Source organism: Notamacropus eugenii, chromosome 1 (assembly GCF_028372415.1).
Source record: "Notamacropus eugenii isolate mMacEug1 chromosome 1, mMacEug1.pri_v2, whole genome shotgun sequence".
NCBI classification, from domain to species: Eukaryota; Metazoa; Chordata; class Mammalia; order Diprotodontia; family Macropodidae; genus Notamacropus; species Notamacropus eugenii.
In genome coordinates this window covers 312581471-312597256 of record NC_092872.1, presented here as the reverse complement: position 1 = coordinate 312597256, position 15786 = coordinate 312581471, and the positions used below count along the sequence as shown (strand labels likewise).

The window sequence follows — 15786 nt, the reverse complement described above, 5'->3', positions numbered from 1 at the left end:
AGGCAGCAGTCTGTCCTTTGGAGGCAGCTTTCTGGGAAACTCCAAGATGCCACTCTCATTGATACCTGTCTGTTTCCTCCCTATCTCTAGATCTGTCCATGGTGCTACCCAGGGAGTTACTGTGGTCCTTCCAAGGAAAGCCAAAGAAGAATTCTGTGGTTTCAGAAATAGGTACTCATCGTGAAGGCCAGAGAGGAGCTGTGGGAGGCAAACAATCTGGACAGAATGCTTCCCAGCCTCAGAGTGCCTTGAGAGCAATCATATCCTTACCTTCTCCAGGAACCCAGAAGGACAAAGACCTCATTCATGAAACAGGCAACACTTTGAAAAGTTCTGGGAGAGTCATTTGCAGAGAAATCCCAGAGGCCATGGCTGCCCAGTTTTCCCCTGGAGGTACTGTGGAGCTACAGAAATCAGCTTACTTGGGTGAAATCCTAGGTAGTTTCCAGAGAGGGGTGCCCATTAAACTGAGGTTCCCAGCCAAGGAAGGAGTCCTTGGCAGCAGCATGACCCTGCCAAAGGTTCGGGCTTTCCGTAACCCCCGGGACAGCATCCAACTTGCCAAGCGGCGCTATAGCCAACCCCAGCTGAGAACTGGATGCTTTAACCCCATGGTGAGCATTGAAATTAGTACTCTCCAGACCTCCCAGACCCATACCCATCCCATGAAAGGGACAGACATCAACCAGAAGAAAAGAAAAGAATCTGCGAAGATGGACACAGAAGAGCCCCCCTCAGATAAGAAAGAAGTCAAAGGCAGTGAGCTAACCTCTAGATTAGACAAAGAAGAGCTGGAGAAGCCTATAGCCAGTGAAGTAGAGACAGGGAACAAGCCTCCTACGCCCCCTCTACACCAGTTCCCATCCTGGGTAAGAATTTTCAGTTCATTTTTCTTTGGACAGCAAATAACCCTAATAGTTGCTAGCATTGTTGTAGTGTTTGAAGGTTTTCTCTATCAACCCTGTGAGGCAAGTGTTATTATTATCCCATCTTACATGTGAAGAAATTGAGGTGACATCAGGGAAGTGACTTGCCCAGGGTCACAAAGATTTGAACTTGGTGGGGTTGTAGACCAGCCCTCAATTCACTATGCCACCTGGTGTCCTATAATGAATACTGCATATATGAACTAAGTCAGGTGTGGGAGGGGTACAGCTGCAATCAGGAATTAGCTACCATAAATAAATAGGCTCCTAAGATTTAGAGCCAGGAAGACTCTTCAGAGATCATCTAGCTGAACCCTTTCATCGCACAAGTCAGAAAACTGATTTAGCCTTAAGGTGCATAACTGGGCTTTGAACCCAGGCTCTCTGGACTCTAAAGCTTGCCACTATGATGTAAAATAGCATGAGCCCCCCTTCTCCCCCACTGCCTCTTTTTCTCGCCCTCCGAGTGAACCTTCATCAGATCTTGCCCTCCTAGCACAGCAAATGGACTACTGGAAATAAGTAGAAGGGTGAAAGGTCAGGGTATCATGGGGACACCCTTCTCTTTGCCAACCCAGCTCAATGCCCAGAATCTTTCCCCAGTAAGGAGGCAATGTATAGAGAGCCTCCTGTCAAAACATCAGCCCCACAAACAAGTTTTTTCTCATTATCTTTAAGTCCAGTTACTCAAAATTTGACCTCTGAGCCAGATGTGGTCCATCTACACAAGGCAGGGGTATGGCCTGCCTGAAATTATTAGCATAACCCCAAAAGGCTTTCCCTATTTAGTTAATACTTATTAATTAGGCCATTATAGCCTAATAATCTAATCTGCAGCTATTTTTATACAACTGACTACTGCCAGATGTCCAATAGGAGCTTGGGATCAACTGTAAAAATTTCATGTGGTCTACACACATGGATTTTTGTTTGTATAATCTGGTATTGGGGGGAGAAGAAGTTGGATGCCCTTTTCTTAAAGAATACTCTTTAAAAATATAAATACCCACTGGGAAGGATCATACCTTAAGCTAGAGGTTCTTATCTTTGTGCTAGATCTTTGTGGCAGTCTGATGAAGGCTAAGGACTTCTTAGGCTTCTCAGAATAATGTTTGTAAATGAATAAAATGAAATGTATAAAATTACAAGGAAAACCAAATATTAGAGAAATAAAAAAAACTTAGGGAGTTCATGTACATCCATGTACACTCATGTACATGAGTTCTTTGGGGATCCATGGACCCTGCCTTAAGCAATTAATAATAATTACCTTTATAAAGACTGACTGCTAGCTAAGAGCAAGAATGGGGCACAGTCTAAATATCTGGTGAAGGGACAGACAACTCCCAAGTCAAATGATCCAAGTCAAAATAACGGTATAAGTGAAAAAGTACCATCTATAAAATCAAGGAAATCAAATCCCACCTCTGACATTTAACAACCTGGTGATCTTGGGTCAGTTACTTAACTTCCTCAGGCCTCAGTTTCCTTCATCTATAAAACTATGTGCCCTGTGAGATCCCATCCAGCTCTAAAAACTATGATCCGATGAAACAAAGAGGTGGGATGGTACCAAAAGTGTGCTAGTGAATGTTTAACAACCAACTCTCTGGGGTGAGAGGTGCAGGGAGTCAGAAAAGGGGAGGGGAGAGATGCACAACACACTTTTCAATTTAATTTGCATTTTGATACTTTTTCCATCACTTTCTTGAGTCTAGACAATTAGCAAAACAATAAATCCAGCCCTGATTTGAAGCTGATTTTGGAGGTGTGAAAGATCCCACTGCAAATTCAACAATCAGCTCTCACTAGCCAGTCAGAGCTAACTCTAACACAACCCCTGAATGTTGACAAAGATAGATTTAATCTCTTTTGCAGTTTTGCCCAAGTTTGCTCCTGGTCATATCAGGCAAAATCATTTGATCCTTTTGGGTTACAGAAAAAAAACATGAGTGAGGACAATCTTCAGCATTTGCGATTCCTGGCTCTGTTCTCTCCTGGCCAAAGATGGAGAAGGAAAAGAGCCTGAAGAGATTCAGGGTAAACTAAAGATAGTGATTTCTTCTATACAGCAGATTTTCCTTACAAATGTTAATAGCTGTCATTCCAACTTCAGATGGATCCTAGGAAGAGCTGGTTTTGCTAGAACAGAGAATTGAAAACAGGAATGCAAGAGCCAGGGATACCTGAGGATGCAAATCCTTCCCTATTGAGAGTTTTGCCTCATGGTTGCTTGCCTCTGCCTTAAAGATTACAGAATGTGGCAGCCCTGTGGTGTTTTCCCAGGGTAGGAAGAGGGGAAAGGGAGAAGGAGAAGAGGGCAAAAGAACCTCAGTAGAATACAATGGAGGGGAGAGTACTAAATTGGGTTGGTAATACATTAATACACGTCTATAATAAGCCAAAATGGGAACATTAAGATCAGATAATGGCTTTTTAAATAGCAATATTCCAAAAAACATAGGCTTGGAAATGGAGGAAGGACTATAGCAGGAGAAGTAACCAGAGGTATAGGCAGAGGTGGCTAGTAAAGACACATTTATAATCATTTGCTCAAATTCAGCCCTGCATGTTGTATTGTAATAGGTCACAGCTGTTCCCATGTTCTATTTTCACTGGGTTTAACTGATATGTTTATACATGATTGATATGTTTGCCCATGCTGGGCATCAAGTGAATATGGGGAAAAGGTATTGATAATAAGAGATAATGGTTACTATTCACACCTTCCATACTTTCACCTGGTATTTTGAGCCCCACAGAATCAGCTAGGACTAGGTTAAGGTTTATTATGGATCATCTTCTGCATAACTTCGAGCAATCTCTACACATTCAGGCCTTCCTAATTCTCTCTCCCCAGGGAAAACCAGTGTAAAACCTAAGCATTACTGAGAACAGCATTACCCCTTCCAACTGATTAGAAAATCAGACTTTCCGAGTTTGAGAAGGGACATTCGGAGGTCAGCAGAACCTATTCCCCACCTCCCCACCTTCCTCACTTCCCTTGACATTCAGGCAAAACTACACTTAAACTGTTGTAGACAATTGAGAATCAAGAGGAGAAGATGCTGATATTTTAGCAATTATCTGTCAGGAAGTTTATTATATCTAAGCTAAGTTTCTCAGGCTACAACGTAAGCCGTTCACCTTACTCAATCCTGGGTAGAGTTAAAGAGCTAGGCATCATCCTGGGTATAAGAAATAATCTTTCTACACTCAGTGATGCCTTTAAAGTGGCCCCTCAGCATTCTCTTCCAAATAGCTAAATGACTCAAAGAGAATAGTCACTTTGTTTTCCCTTTCACCTAATCACATTACAGTATTCTGACTGAGATCTTAGCTCCCCATTATCACCATTCTCAACTTTCACTGTCCCCTTACTCAATTTTACATCCCTGCCAGGGAAAGTTTTGCTCAGCCCTGTTCCCCAAACTACCCCCACACAGCCATAACTAGGATAAGGGCAGTCCAAGCTTTTCAGCTTTTCCCCAGGCACCATATTCGGAGACTCTGCTTTCTCCAGGGAGCAGGAATGGTGCTGCTTCATTCCCACTGTGGTCCAGTGATATCTCTCCTGACCCCTTTTCTTCATAGGGGTTGAGGGAAAGTAGCCTGGCATAAAACGAGGGGGTGGTTTTAATGGCGGTGGAGGTAGGGAAAGGAGAAAAGAGGAAATAAGAACTAGGGTATTGGCATTCACCCACATATACTTTAGTGCGTTAAGGTGTCAGGAGCAGCATAGTTACTGGGAGTGAATGTCGGTGAGGCTTGACAGGGATCAAAGCACCCCTTTATCCCCACAGCTGCACCTGGGTAGGTCCATCTTTCCTGGGCTCACTTACCTTCCCACCCTCTTTCTAAACCCTTTCTCTCTTTACCTAGTCAGTCCTAACCTACTCTGTCCTAACCCTCCTCTGTCTCTATCCTCCTCTGCCCTCAGGAACTATTCTCTATTATTAACAAACTACCCTTTATCTAGATTGCTTCCTCTCACATTCCCTTCTGGTGTTCACTGAAACCTAGCCTTCTCCTGAAAATACTATTTCTCTTGGCCTGTCTCCAAGGCTGGCTGCTTCTCTCATACTGCCCCCCGCCCCTTCACGCAGGCAGATTCCTTGCTCTCTACTGCCTCATAGAGACCTTCCCTCTGTCACTATCGATCAACCGCATTCTCAACTTTAAAGCTCACTCTGGCTGTCATCTATGGCTCTTTAGGTCACTCTCCCTCTTCCCCAGTAAGTTCAGTCCCTGGCTCTGTCTTCTTCACCCTCACCCAACTGTTCAGGTACCCTAGCCTCTACCCTCCCACACCCTTCTACTGCTCAACCTAATTTAACCCTTAGTTGCCAGAAGACCTAATTATGACTGCATATATCTAGGATTTAGAAAAAATGCTTCTAGCTCATCTTATACTTGACAAAAACAACCGCAACAAAAACAAAAACCCTTCCCATTAAAGATCTGCATAAGGTTTGCCCAGAGGATTCAGAGAATCGCAGAATTTCAGAATTGGAAGAGACCATGCCTTTCATCTAGTCCAATCTGTACCTGAACAAAGAATTCTTACTACAGCATACAAAGTGGTCATCCAGCTTTACTCTAAAGTCCTTCAGGAAGGTAGAACCCACTACCTCCAAAGTAAACTCATTCCATTTTGAGGTAGGTCTAATTGTTAGGAAGTTGTGTGTGCATGTTTTTTTCCCTTAGGGGCCTGAGGGCCAATCCTAATTAGGGGCTGTCATTCCAGGAGAGTCGGATTTATGCCGTGGCCTCATCTGGCATGCAGCTGTCTGAGGTGTCTCCTGGAAATGATGCTTCTTCCTGTGGTAAGTCCCCAAGCAAGTCTGAAATTAGAGGGCAAGGGGGAGGTAGGGGAGTAGGAGCGTCAGGGGAAACATTGCTAACTCTGAGAGAAAGAGGAAAGGAAATCTGGGGAAAGAGAACCCTTTCTAGGGTGGTTTAAGACCAGGAAATATTAAAGCAAACCAGCAACCCACTTCCCCCCCCTCAATATTTTTATGCAAATGAAAGCAAGCTGTGAAAATGAACACCTAAGGCAACTTTGAAAATGAGAGAGCCACAAAAGGTGGCCTGAGGATGTAGGAAAGGGAGGGGAAAAAGGCAGTGGTCAATCTAGCCCTTTTTTTTAAATATTGGGGTGGGGTTCTACCAATGATTTACAAAGGATAGGGACTGGTTAGGGACTAGATCTGTTATTTCAACTGTGTAAAGAACAATCTGGACTTGGAATCAAGAAGACCTGAGTTCAAATACTAGCTATGTAACCCTGAGCAAGTCACTTAACCTCTGCCTGTCTCAATTTCCTCATCTGAAAAACAGGGATAATTTACTATCTTATCTACCATTTACATAATACTTTCACATGCATTTGATCCTGTGAGGTAGAGTATTATTCTCTATGAAGAGATGAGGTTGGGGGACTTGCCTAAAGTCAAGGCAAGATTAGAGTCTAGATCCTACAGCTTCTAATGCAGGGCTCTTTCCAGGACAACACAACACTTAATGACATGCGTTAAATATAAAGCTTAGGGGTGGATTTATTTTTCAACACCACTGAGTAGCAGCCCCTCTACCTCCAAGCCTGGTTCCTGAAGCAATTTAGGAAACCTCTAAAGGGCCATCACCCTGATTTTCTTTACCCTGGAGATGATTCTGGTGGAAGTCGAAGGCATCTTTAAGAGTGACTTTCTAAGAAGGAGAGTTATTAATAAGAGAAATGGAATGGGGATACTCTCAGGAAGTAGTGAGTTCCCTGTTGCTGAAGAACTATAAGCAGAAGCTGGGTAACCACTTATTAGAGATGTAGAAAGAGTCAAGCTCATGTATGGATTGGGATGGGTGATATTTGAGGTTCCTTCCAGCTCTGACATTCTGTGATTTGAGGAGAGTTGGGAGAGAGAGTAGAATAAAGAGAAAGCTTCCCAGAGAATCAATAATTTTCTATTTAGAGCTGGCTAATGCTAGCTTCCCTGGATAAGATAGGGAAAATCATTGATTATATGCCAATGTTGAAATCTCCCATTTCCTCCTCATACTGCAGTGTAGTTCATGGCCCAGAAAAAAAAAGGCAAGGGCATTGTTTCCCCAAAGTCCTCCCTAGTCTGGGGCCTGAAGATAAATCTAGTGTCTCCTTAGACCAGTCTTTCAAGGTCATTTCCCATTTTTCCCTTTGTGTTTTTGTTCAGTCATTTCAGTCATGTCTGAATCTTCATGACCCTATTTAGGGTTTTCTTGGCAAAGATACTGAAGTGGTTTGCCCTTTCCGTCTCTAAGTCATTTTACAGATCATGAAACTGAGGCAAACAGGGTTAAGTGACTTGCCCACAGTCATGGAGCTAGTAAGTGTCTGAAGCCAGATTTGAACTCTTTAAGATGAGTCTTTCTGATTTTAAACCCAGTTCTCTCCACCTTTAGTCATTTCCTCCCTCTACCAGTCCCCTCCCTGAGTTATGGTGCCCTAGAATTTAGCAACTCTTCTCTCTTTTCCCACCCCTAGTTTCAAGTTCTACAGCCCTCACCTCCCCTGGGTCCTTCTCCAAGCTTTTCTACAAGAATTTCCACGTGCCTGTCTACACCACATTGAAGGGGGTAAGGAACCAAGAATTGGGGATGATTACATCCTTTTAGAGAAGACCCCTGGAGCTTTGATTGGTAAGACCGGCATGAGAATCTAAGGTCAGGGTTTCGTGCCTGTGTGTCTCTGAGCGGGATTGTATCATCCCCCTCAGTACGGAGTACCATTTCCCAGGAAGGACTCTCTTTATGTTCCCATAGAGAGTTAGTCTTTGGTAGGGATCACATTTACCATACCCTTAATACATTCCTTAGCTTTAGGGAGTCAGGTCAGTTGTGTTCATGTCAGAATTAAATCTGGAAAATTACTTTGAGAGGAGAACCAAGAAGAGTCAAGGAAATCAGGATAGTGACATTAGTGAGATAATTAGTAGTCCCTTTTAATCTCTTTTTTCATCTACTAAATCCTTACCCATCCATTAAATCCCAACTCAGTTACTCCTCTTCCATGAAATGTTACCTTATACACATCCCCAAACACATAAAATCATCAACATTCACACATTTAACTTTCATGACTTCAATCATTCACATTATTTTATTAGTAACCTCATTTTCACTTTAACTACTGACAATAGCACACATTTGCAGCTATAGCCTGAAGAGAAAAAAATGAAAGGCATGATAAGTGCACGTTCACAGAGTAGCTGGTATCCCACTAGGAGATTCACTGGTCTTGTTCACCTACTGTTGTAAAGAGTTCCCCATGCATTCAGAGTGTCAGAGGTGACTAAAGTCCCAGCAACCTTTCCCTTGGTTTTCAGAGGGTGGCCAAGGTAGACAGGTTTACAGCATTGTGTGGAACTGATGTTTTTTTAAAACTGAGATATTAGCACAAAAGGCCACAGAATTCTAGGGAATTACTGGCAAGAAAAAATGTTTTGTATGTTATCTAATTTATTTTGTGTACTGCATTTTATGGTGTATTTCATGGTTACTGTGTTAGGAAAAGTGCATATTATTAGAATTGATGTTTTGTTCTAAAAAAATACATGCAGAAAAGTGTACTTTCAGCAATCTCTAGAGAAATATTAGTTTTTGGTGGTTGGTGAACCTATTTCCCATAGGTTCAATGTATCAACATTTGCATTTTTTTTTACTTTCATGCCAATTTCCAGGAACATTACCTTCATGAAATTTGAGGACTGACTGAACACCCATGTATATCATCAGTGATGGCCCTCCCCTCAAACCTTACATAACATTTTTGTAATTCTTTTACATGTATTATAGTCCTCTGCATCTTATAACTCTATTAAACCATAAGCTCCATGACAGAACGCACCCTTTCCTCCAAAATCTAATACCTAGTAAGCACCTAATAAGTGTTTGTTGTTATAAAAAGCACAGTACCCTCCCCAAGAACTTGCCCAACTCTCTCATTCCTTAGGAGCTGTTCATCAGACTTTACTCCAGGGTAGTAGGAGGTAAGATGAACTAGAGAGAATGCCCTTGTTCCCTTCTGCATAGTCACACACTTCATGACTCTCCTCGGGGTGGGGGGAAATTGGCTTTCCAGAGAGCGACTCAGATCAGCACCATGCCCTTCCGGGATGAGTCTTCTGGTTCTGATGATGACTGCAGCTCCCAGGCCAGTTTCCAAACTTCTACCACCTGCATTGAGTCCAGGAAGGCCAGTGTACCAGGAAGCCCACGGGCTATCAAGAGAGGTACAGGAAGCCTGGGGCATGAATAGGGCCTCAATAATCTTAGCCAGCAGGCAGTACCCCAACTCTCTCCAATGGACAATGAGCTGTGGAGGTGACCCCTCTGGACTGTGGGATACTACCACTCCTATCCAATAAAAGTTGGTTATAGGAAGAGTTAGCCTCTAAAGCAGTTCTTAACCTTTTTGGTGTCATGGACAACTTTTGTAGTATGGGGAAGGGAATGCTGCCCCTTCTTGGAATAATGTTTTCAATGTATAAAAAAATACACATAGGATTACAAAGGAAAATTACTTTATTGAAATGCAGGTATTAATATGTATATATATATATATGTATATGTATATATATATTTTAAAGTTCAAAACCCCATATTAAGAACCCTTGCTTTAAAGAGTTCACATTGAATTTTCTGAATTAGTTATTTAAACTTGACTAAATCCCTGGGAAAGAAAAACACGTTAGGATGGTAGTCCCATTTTAGAAATGGAGAAACTGAGGTACAGAATTGAAAAGAAACAGCCAGATTCCCTTTAGTAAAGTGACAGCCAGAGTTCTTGGGTCCATTAAAAAAAATTTCTTGCAAAATATCACCTGGCTTCTTACCTCCTTTTTTGTAAAGGGCAACAGGAATACTGAGTAGGAACAACCTGAACTGATGTATGAAGAGAAAAACTACTTACCACTAAGGTTCTTCCACTTCCAGTATTTTGAGATAACTAAGGACTGTGATCATCCCATCACACAAGCAATTTGCCCCTCACCCATATCTCTTTGGCCTACTCTAAGAGGACAAAGACATGATTGTGCCCATTAGAACTCACTACTTAGTCAGGAGGCTTGGCAGCTTTGCTTGACGTTGGCAGAATAGATGCTTGAAAAAGACATGGGAACATGTATTTCTTGACTATCTCTTCTCACCAAACCCATTTCTCCATGGCCAGGAGTCTCCATATCTTCCCTGAGTTCAGAGAGTGATTATGCTATTCCCCCTGATGCCTACTCTCTGGACAGCGACTACTCAGAGCCTGAATATAAAGTTCAAAAGACCTCAGTCTATTCCATTGATGGATGTGGATCCTATGGGGTAAGCGAGACCTTGGAAGCATGGCCCCAATGGCTGAAAAGGGGAAGACTTAGCTGGGGATCTATCACTCTCCTTTAATTAGAAACTACAAAGAAAGGTTGATATATCTTGAGTCAAGTGTGTTAGGATTATCCTTGTCTATTTTTTAAAAAGTATTTTGGGTAACATTAGGTATTTGGTAATATTTTGTTTTGATACAACTAATACTTCCCAACAAACACCCAAATAAAACCCTCTTAAAGTGCATTTCCTATAATCAGTTAAGTAAATCTGCCTAAATAATATGGTTGCAACTGATAATTCATGTCACTTTCCATTTTTAAAGTTTACATGTCATTAAGAGGAAAGAAACATATCTTTTAATTTGGCAGAGGTACCAGCATTGTTTGTTGTATCACTGTTCGACAATGTGGTAGTCATACAAGGTTTCCCATATTCTCTGATTTCTTACTATTTGTCTTTCCTTACAGAACACTAATATTCCATTACATATACACATCATAGTTTGTTCAGTCATAGCTCAATTGTTGAGTGTATCTGTTTCTAGATGCAGAGAGAAATAAATTTTACTTCCTGTCCATGCTTATTCTCTTGGTTTTTCTTCCTTATCTTTATTGCCACAGCTAGAATTTTTAGCACAAACAATGGAAACACTGAATAACCTTGATTCAATTTATCTTACTGGGAAAAGTTTCCATTGTTTCTCCATCACACTGTTAGCTCTTGCTTTTTTAATCAATACTTTAGATCATATCAAAAATTATTTTCAGTACTGTAGTTTTTTAATAGCATTTTTAACATAAATAAGTCCTATGTTTTGTCAAAGGCTTTTTCTGCTTGTTATTTGTCTATTCGTGTGATCCGGATTTCTGGTATAAATATGATTAATGATACTAAGAGAACAGCATGTTGTTTCATATTCATATTTCATGGAAAAGGAGACATCCTAAGAGTCAGGAAGACCTTAGTTCAAGTACTGATTCTGACACATCCCATTGACCCTGAGCCAACCATTCACCTTCTTGGTACCCTAAGTAACTTTCTAACACCATCTATACGTTGCAGAGAAGGTACTGATCTGATTAGTCACCAGGAGCTTCTTTCATCAATGAAATCACAGGTTTGGTTTAAAAAAAATACTAGTAATATTTCTAATACTGAACCATCCCTACATGCCTGGTATAAATTCAGTCTGGTTGCAATGAATAATTCTGAATGTACTCTAGTAACTTTTTTGCTGTTTTTTACTTAATACTGTTGCATCGATCTTAATCAGTAATATCCCTCTGTAATTTTCTTTTGCAGTACCTTGCCTTCTTATAATTTAGAGTTTTATTGATACATTTTTGTTTTTACACATCATTTTCCTATATTATAACCCATTGATGAACCCTCCTTTGTAAAACAACTTAAGTTAAACAGATCCAAAAAAAAAATCTATATTTGAATCATTCTATGCCCATAGTTCTCCACCTCTCTACAGAAGAAATTAGTATTTTGTTATCTGTTCTCCAAGTTTGGTCACTGCAATGGAACCACTGCTTTTTGGTGCTGGATTTATTTTACGTTGTTATATTCATTGTGTATATTTTCCTACTTCTTCTTAATTAATTCTGCATCACTTTACTCTCCATCATAATACTCATTAGGTCTATGTTTTCTGGCAAACCAGGCTAGAGGTTGAGTTTGTCCTTTGTTTAGTAGTAACTCTCTTATGCACAAACTCCATTGCCACCATCCATTTCAACCAAAAGATCTCTGAAACTCACAAAGACTGCCTCCAGTGCTAAACAAGTCCATCTCAGGATCATTGTTCAATCACTTGGGAGCAGGAAAATAAACACAAAGCAGAAGAGGCAACTAGGACTCTTAGATTCAGCCTCAGGCTCACCCAAACAGGAGGACATGGGCTTTGACTTATTAAGTGGTTTCCTGAACTTTTCTTTTTGAGTTGCCATATTTTCCAGAAACACTGGGTCCAGAGTGTATAGGAGGCCCTGAATGTGTCAAGGACAAAGCCCCCATGAGCTGACGTAATTTTTTGTTTGCACCCCAAGCTGGACTTGGGAGTCAAGACAGGTGCCCGTCAATTTGCTAAGTAGTCCTGGCATGATCTGCAGCTAGAAAAGGAAGAACGTAACTAAGGACAGGTCACTGCCTTTTAAGGATCCACTGAGTTATTGATTTTTCCTGTTAAGTGGCCAGGAATGAACCTGCTTTATTATCTCAAAGCACCTTCAGGACTGAGCTGCACATGGCTAGCCTGAAGCAGACAGGGCAGTATGCACATGCTATCTGGGGGTGTACCCCCATTTGAACTCTTCTACAAGGTAATAAAGAGGAGCTGAACTCAGACTGGATTGGCCCCTCAGTCATCTTGTCAGAATTCTCTAACCCTATATTCTTTGTGTGAGAAATGAAGCCTCTAAGGGGATGGGGGGAGGAAAAGGGGGTGCTGGCTGCATTACAAGAAGGTAGTGGAGACAATGTACATGATAGGTGCTCAGTAAGTATTTATTGAATTGAATTGGAGAGCAACTTCTTAAAGAAGGGACAGTGCTCAGACAGGAAGGAAGGAAAGACTCGTTAACATCTGGCTATGACAGGCCATTCTAACCTTATCTTCTTCTGCTCCCTTATGTTAACCTTTTTCTCTGGACAAACTGGTTTACTTGTTATTTCCCAAATACACCATGTTTATTCCTTGCTTATGAGTCTTTTGTCTTGCCTGGAATGCCCTCTCTCCTGTCTCTTAGACAACTGGAGTTCTTTCATTGACCAGCTAAAGTTCCATCTCCTTCATGAAAACTTCTTGGACCATCTCAAGGCCATCCCCACTCATTTGGCAGTTGTCATATTTTATCTTACATTACTATTGATTTTTGCATCTACTTTCTCACTTAGAACAAAAGCTCTTCAAAGGCAGAAACCTCTGTTTCTTTGTATATACCTTGTGTATCCTATATACTAGGAGGGGTGCGCTACCTACATGAGGCATCACTGAGAGTCTGTAGACTCTCAATAAATGTATGTTAATGATGATACAATAATTGAGGCAGCTAGGTGGTGCAGCGGATAGAAAACTGGACCTGGAATCAGGAAGCTCTAAGCAAAATCTATCTATCTGTGTGACCCTGCAAATCATTTAACCTCTGTTTGCTTCTGCTTCCTCATCTGTAAAATGTCGCCTACCTCCCAGACTTGTTGTGAGGATCAGATAAGATAATTATAAAGCCCTTGGCAAATTTTAACATGACAAATGTAAATGCTAGCTATTATTACTATCAATAACAATAATACAGTAATTGGCTTCATATGAATAATTGAGGTCCATAATATATCTAAGAGCCCAGACCAGAGTCTCTTTTTTTTTTTCTTTCCACCTCAATTTCTACTTCCTATCACATCTATAGGAATCACTAGAGAAGTCGGGCTACCTACTGAAAATGGACAGTCGGGTGAAGACGTGGAAGAGACGTTGGTTTGTTCTGAGACACAGACAAATCATGTACTACAAGTCCCCGGTAAGGTCCTTCCCACAAGCCTATCACCGTAATACAACCATAAGACAATGCAAGGGGGGCAGCCTGAGCTAGGATGGGGCAAGAGCCATGTGGTAAGGGGGAGAAGGAGAGAGAAAAGGCCAACTCCCTCTCTGAACCAGAACATGAGAAACACCACTAAGAGGGAATATAACCCAGGGGGAAATTGACATATTCACATTACAACCAGAAAAGGCTCAGAATAGGATGCAGTATGAAAAACCCAAGGGTCATAAAGCTTGGCAGTTCCCCAGGTGGCTTCTGGACACATGTTGGTAATTCAATCTGTCCCTTTGAAACATCAGTCAAGGGACCTGACTGAGTTCCTACTCCTCACCCTATAAAGCATAGTCTAGGTACCAACTGTACCTGTTCTCAGCTAGGTCTTCCTAAACTGAGATACTACCACCAGGAAAGTCTTTGTGTCCTATTCTCCAAGACAAGGTTACGAGAGGATGAGAAATGAAGACTGGGTGATTTGGGCAGTAATGACCCCAAACCTCAATCCTGCTCCTTTGCCATCTCATCCTACAGAGTGACGTGATCCGGAAACCACAGGGTCAAGTGGATCTGAACTCCCATTGCCACATTGTCCGGGGGGAAGGCGCACAGACATTTCAGGTAAGTCTTATTTGTGTATACATTCATCATCTTCTGAAATAGGGCCCAGAGGCTGAGGACAAGATGAAAAATGAGTCCATGTTAGGCAATCAAAGTATGTAGAGAAGATGCTAAGTTCAATTTGTCTAGGAGTGTGAGAAGTAAGGAAAGAGAGAAAGAAAAACGGAAAGGGAGAGGGTGATGGTGAAAAGATGGAAAGGGGCAGGGGTACGTGGAAAGAAGAGGCTGAGAACATGGACCAATAAACCCTGGGATCGGTGAAGACTGAAATGCCTTTTCTCCATTTCTTCTCATTCCCTGTATCCCCTACAGCTCATCTCTGAGAAGAAAACCTACTACCTGACTGCAGATTCCCCCAACTTGCTGGAGGAGTGGATACGAGTACTCCAAAGCTTGCTGAAGGTGCAGGCCATTGGATCCCCAGTCCTGCCACAGAGAGGGGCTAAGCCCATCGTGAGAGGCTGGCTGACCAAGGTACGAGCAGCCCCTATATTGTGAACCTCCTGAAAAGACAGTGGAGACAGGATGGAAAAAGGTCAGAAGGGGTTATGCAATCCTGCCTCATATCATATCATAGAGGCAGGTAAGTGGCAAGGCAGGTAAGTGGCACAGTGACTAGAACACTGGACTTGGAGTCAGGATGGCCTGAGTTCAAAGCCAGCCTCAGATTCTACTAACTAAAATGGGAAGAGTAATAACAGCACCTACCTTCCTCAATTATTGTGAGGATAAACTGAGACATTTGTAAAATGTTTTATAATTCTTAAAGTTCTGTATAAGTACTATATATATTTCATATAGCACCTTTTAGTCACAATCTCCATGCACGTTCTAGACCAATAATCTTGAAAGTATAGGTCCACGGCATAACTCCAAATGGGAGATGGTCAACCAATTGAAAGGCTAAAAGGGTCAGCCTCCCGACTCAAAGAGTTTGTCTCCAGTGGAACTAAATCCCCTCTTTCATCCACTATTTCCAACATTACCCCACACTGTGCCCTCCCACCACTGGCCTCCTTCTGTTGTGGAAGCTCCTAACCTCTCCACTTTCCACCTGGCTTTGGCGTCTCAGAGGTTTACAACCTGAGGCGTTGGTACCTGCACTAACAACCAAGAGTACCTATCTGGTTCCACTTCTATTCCCTTTAGCCTCTAAGTCATAGTCTCTCATGACTCAAATTTGATAAAGCAAACGGACTTGATGGAACTGAGTCAGGGGCTTTATGGGGGAATAAAAGACAAAATGGGTCTTGTCTATCAACTAGCATTTATTGCTGACTGTTTGCCAGGCACTGTACTAAGCTCTACTATGGATGCAAAGAAATACAAAAAATAATCTCTTCAGTCGT

At 41.8% G+C, this 15786-nt stretch overlaps 2 protein-coding genes across 6 annotated transcripts in view; one reads left to right on the top strand and one right to left on the bottom strand.

The window, feature by feature from the left end:
- The window catches only part of PIGH (phosphatidylinositol glycan anchor biosynthesis class H), a 91300-nt gene that overhangs the window by 40974 nt on the left and 34540 nt on the right, over window positions 1-15786 (bottom strand). The gene's annotated exons all lie outside the window — the stretch shown is intronic.
- Window positions 1-15786, top strand: part of PLEKHH1 (pleckstrin homology, MyTH4 and FERM domain containing H1) — a 67166-nt gene that overhangs the window by 30931 nt on the left and 20449 nt on the right. For 3 of the 5 annotated variants that reach the window (XM_072629518.1, XM_072629519.1, XM_072629520.1), the window contains 8 exons: window positions 91-869; window positions 5674-5752; window positions 7444-7535; window positions 9040-9190; window positions 10132-10274; window positions 13688-13798; window positions 14351-14437; window positions 14750-14911. In XM_072629518.1, coding sequence (XP_072485619.1) covers window positions 91-869; window positions 5674-5752; window positions 7444-7535; window positions 9040-9190; window positions 10132-10274; window positions 13688-13798; window positions 14351-14437; window positions 14750-14911 — 1604 coding nt within the window. The remainder of the gene's footprint in view (window positions 1-90; window positions 870-5673; window positions 5753-7443; window positions 7536-9039; window positions 9191-10131; window positions 10275-13687; window positions 13799-14350; window positions 14438-14749; window positions 14912-15786) is intronic. The other 2 variants (XM_072629521.1, XM_072629522.1) reach the window with 2 other exon arrangements.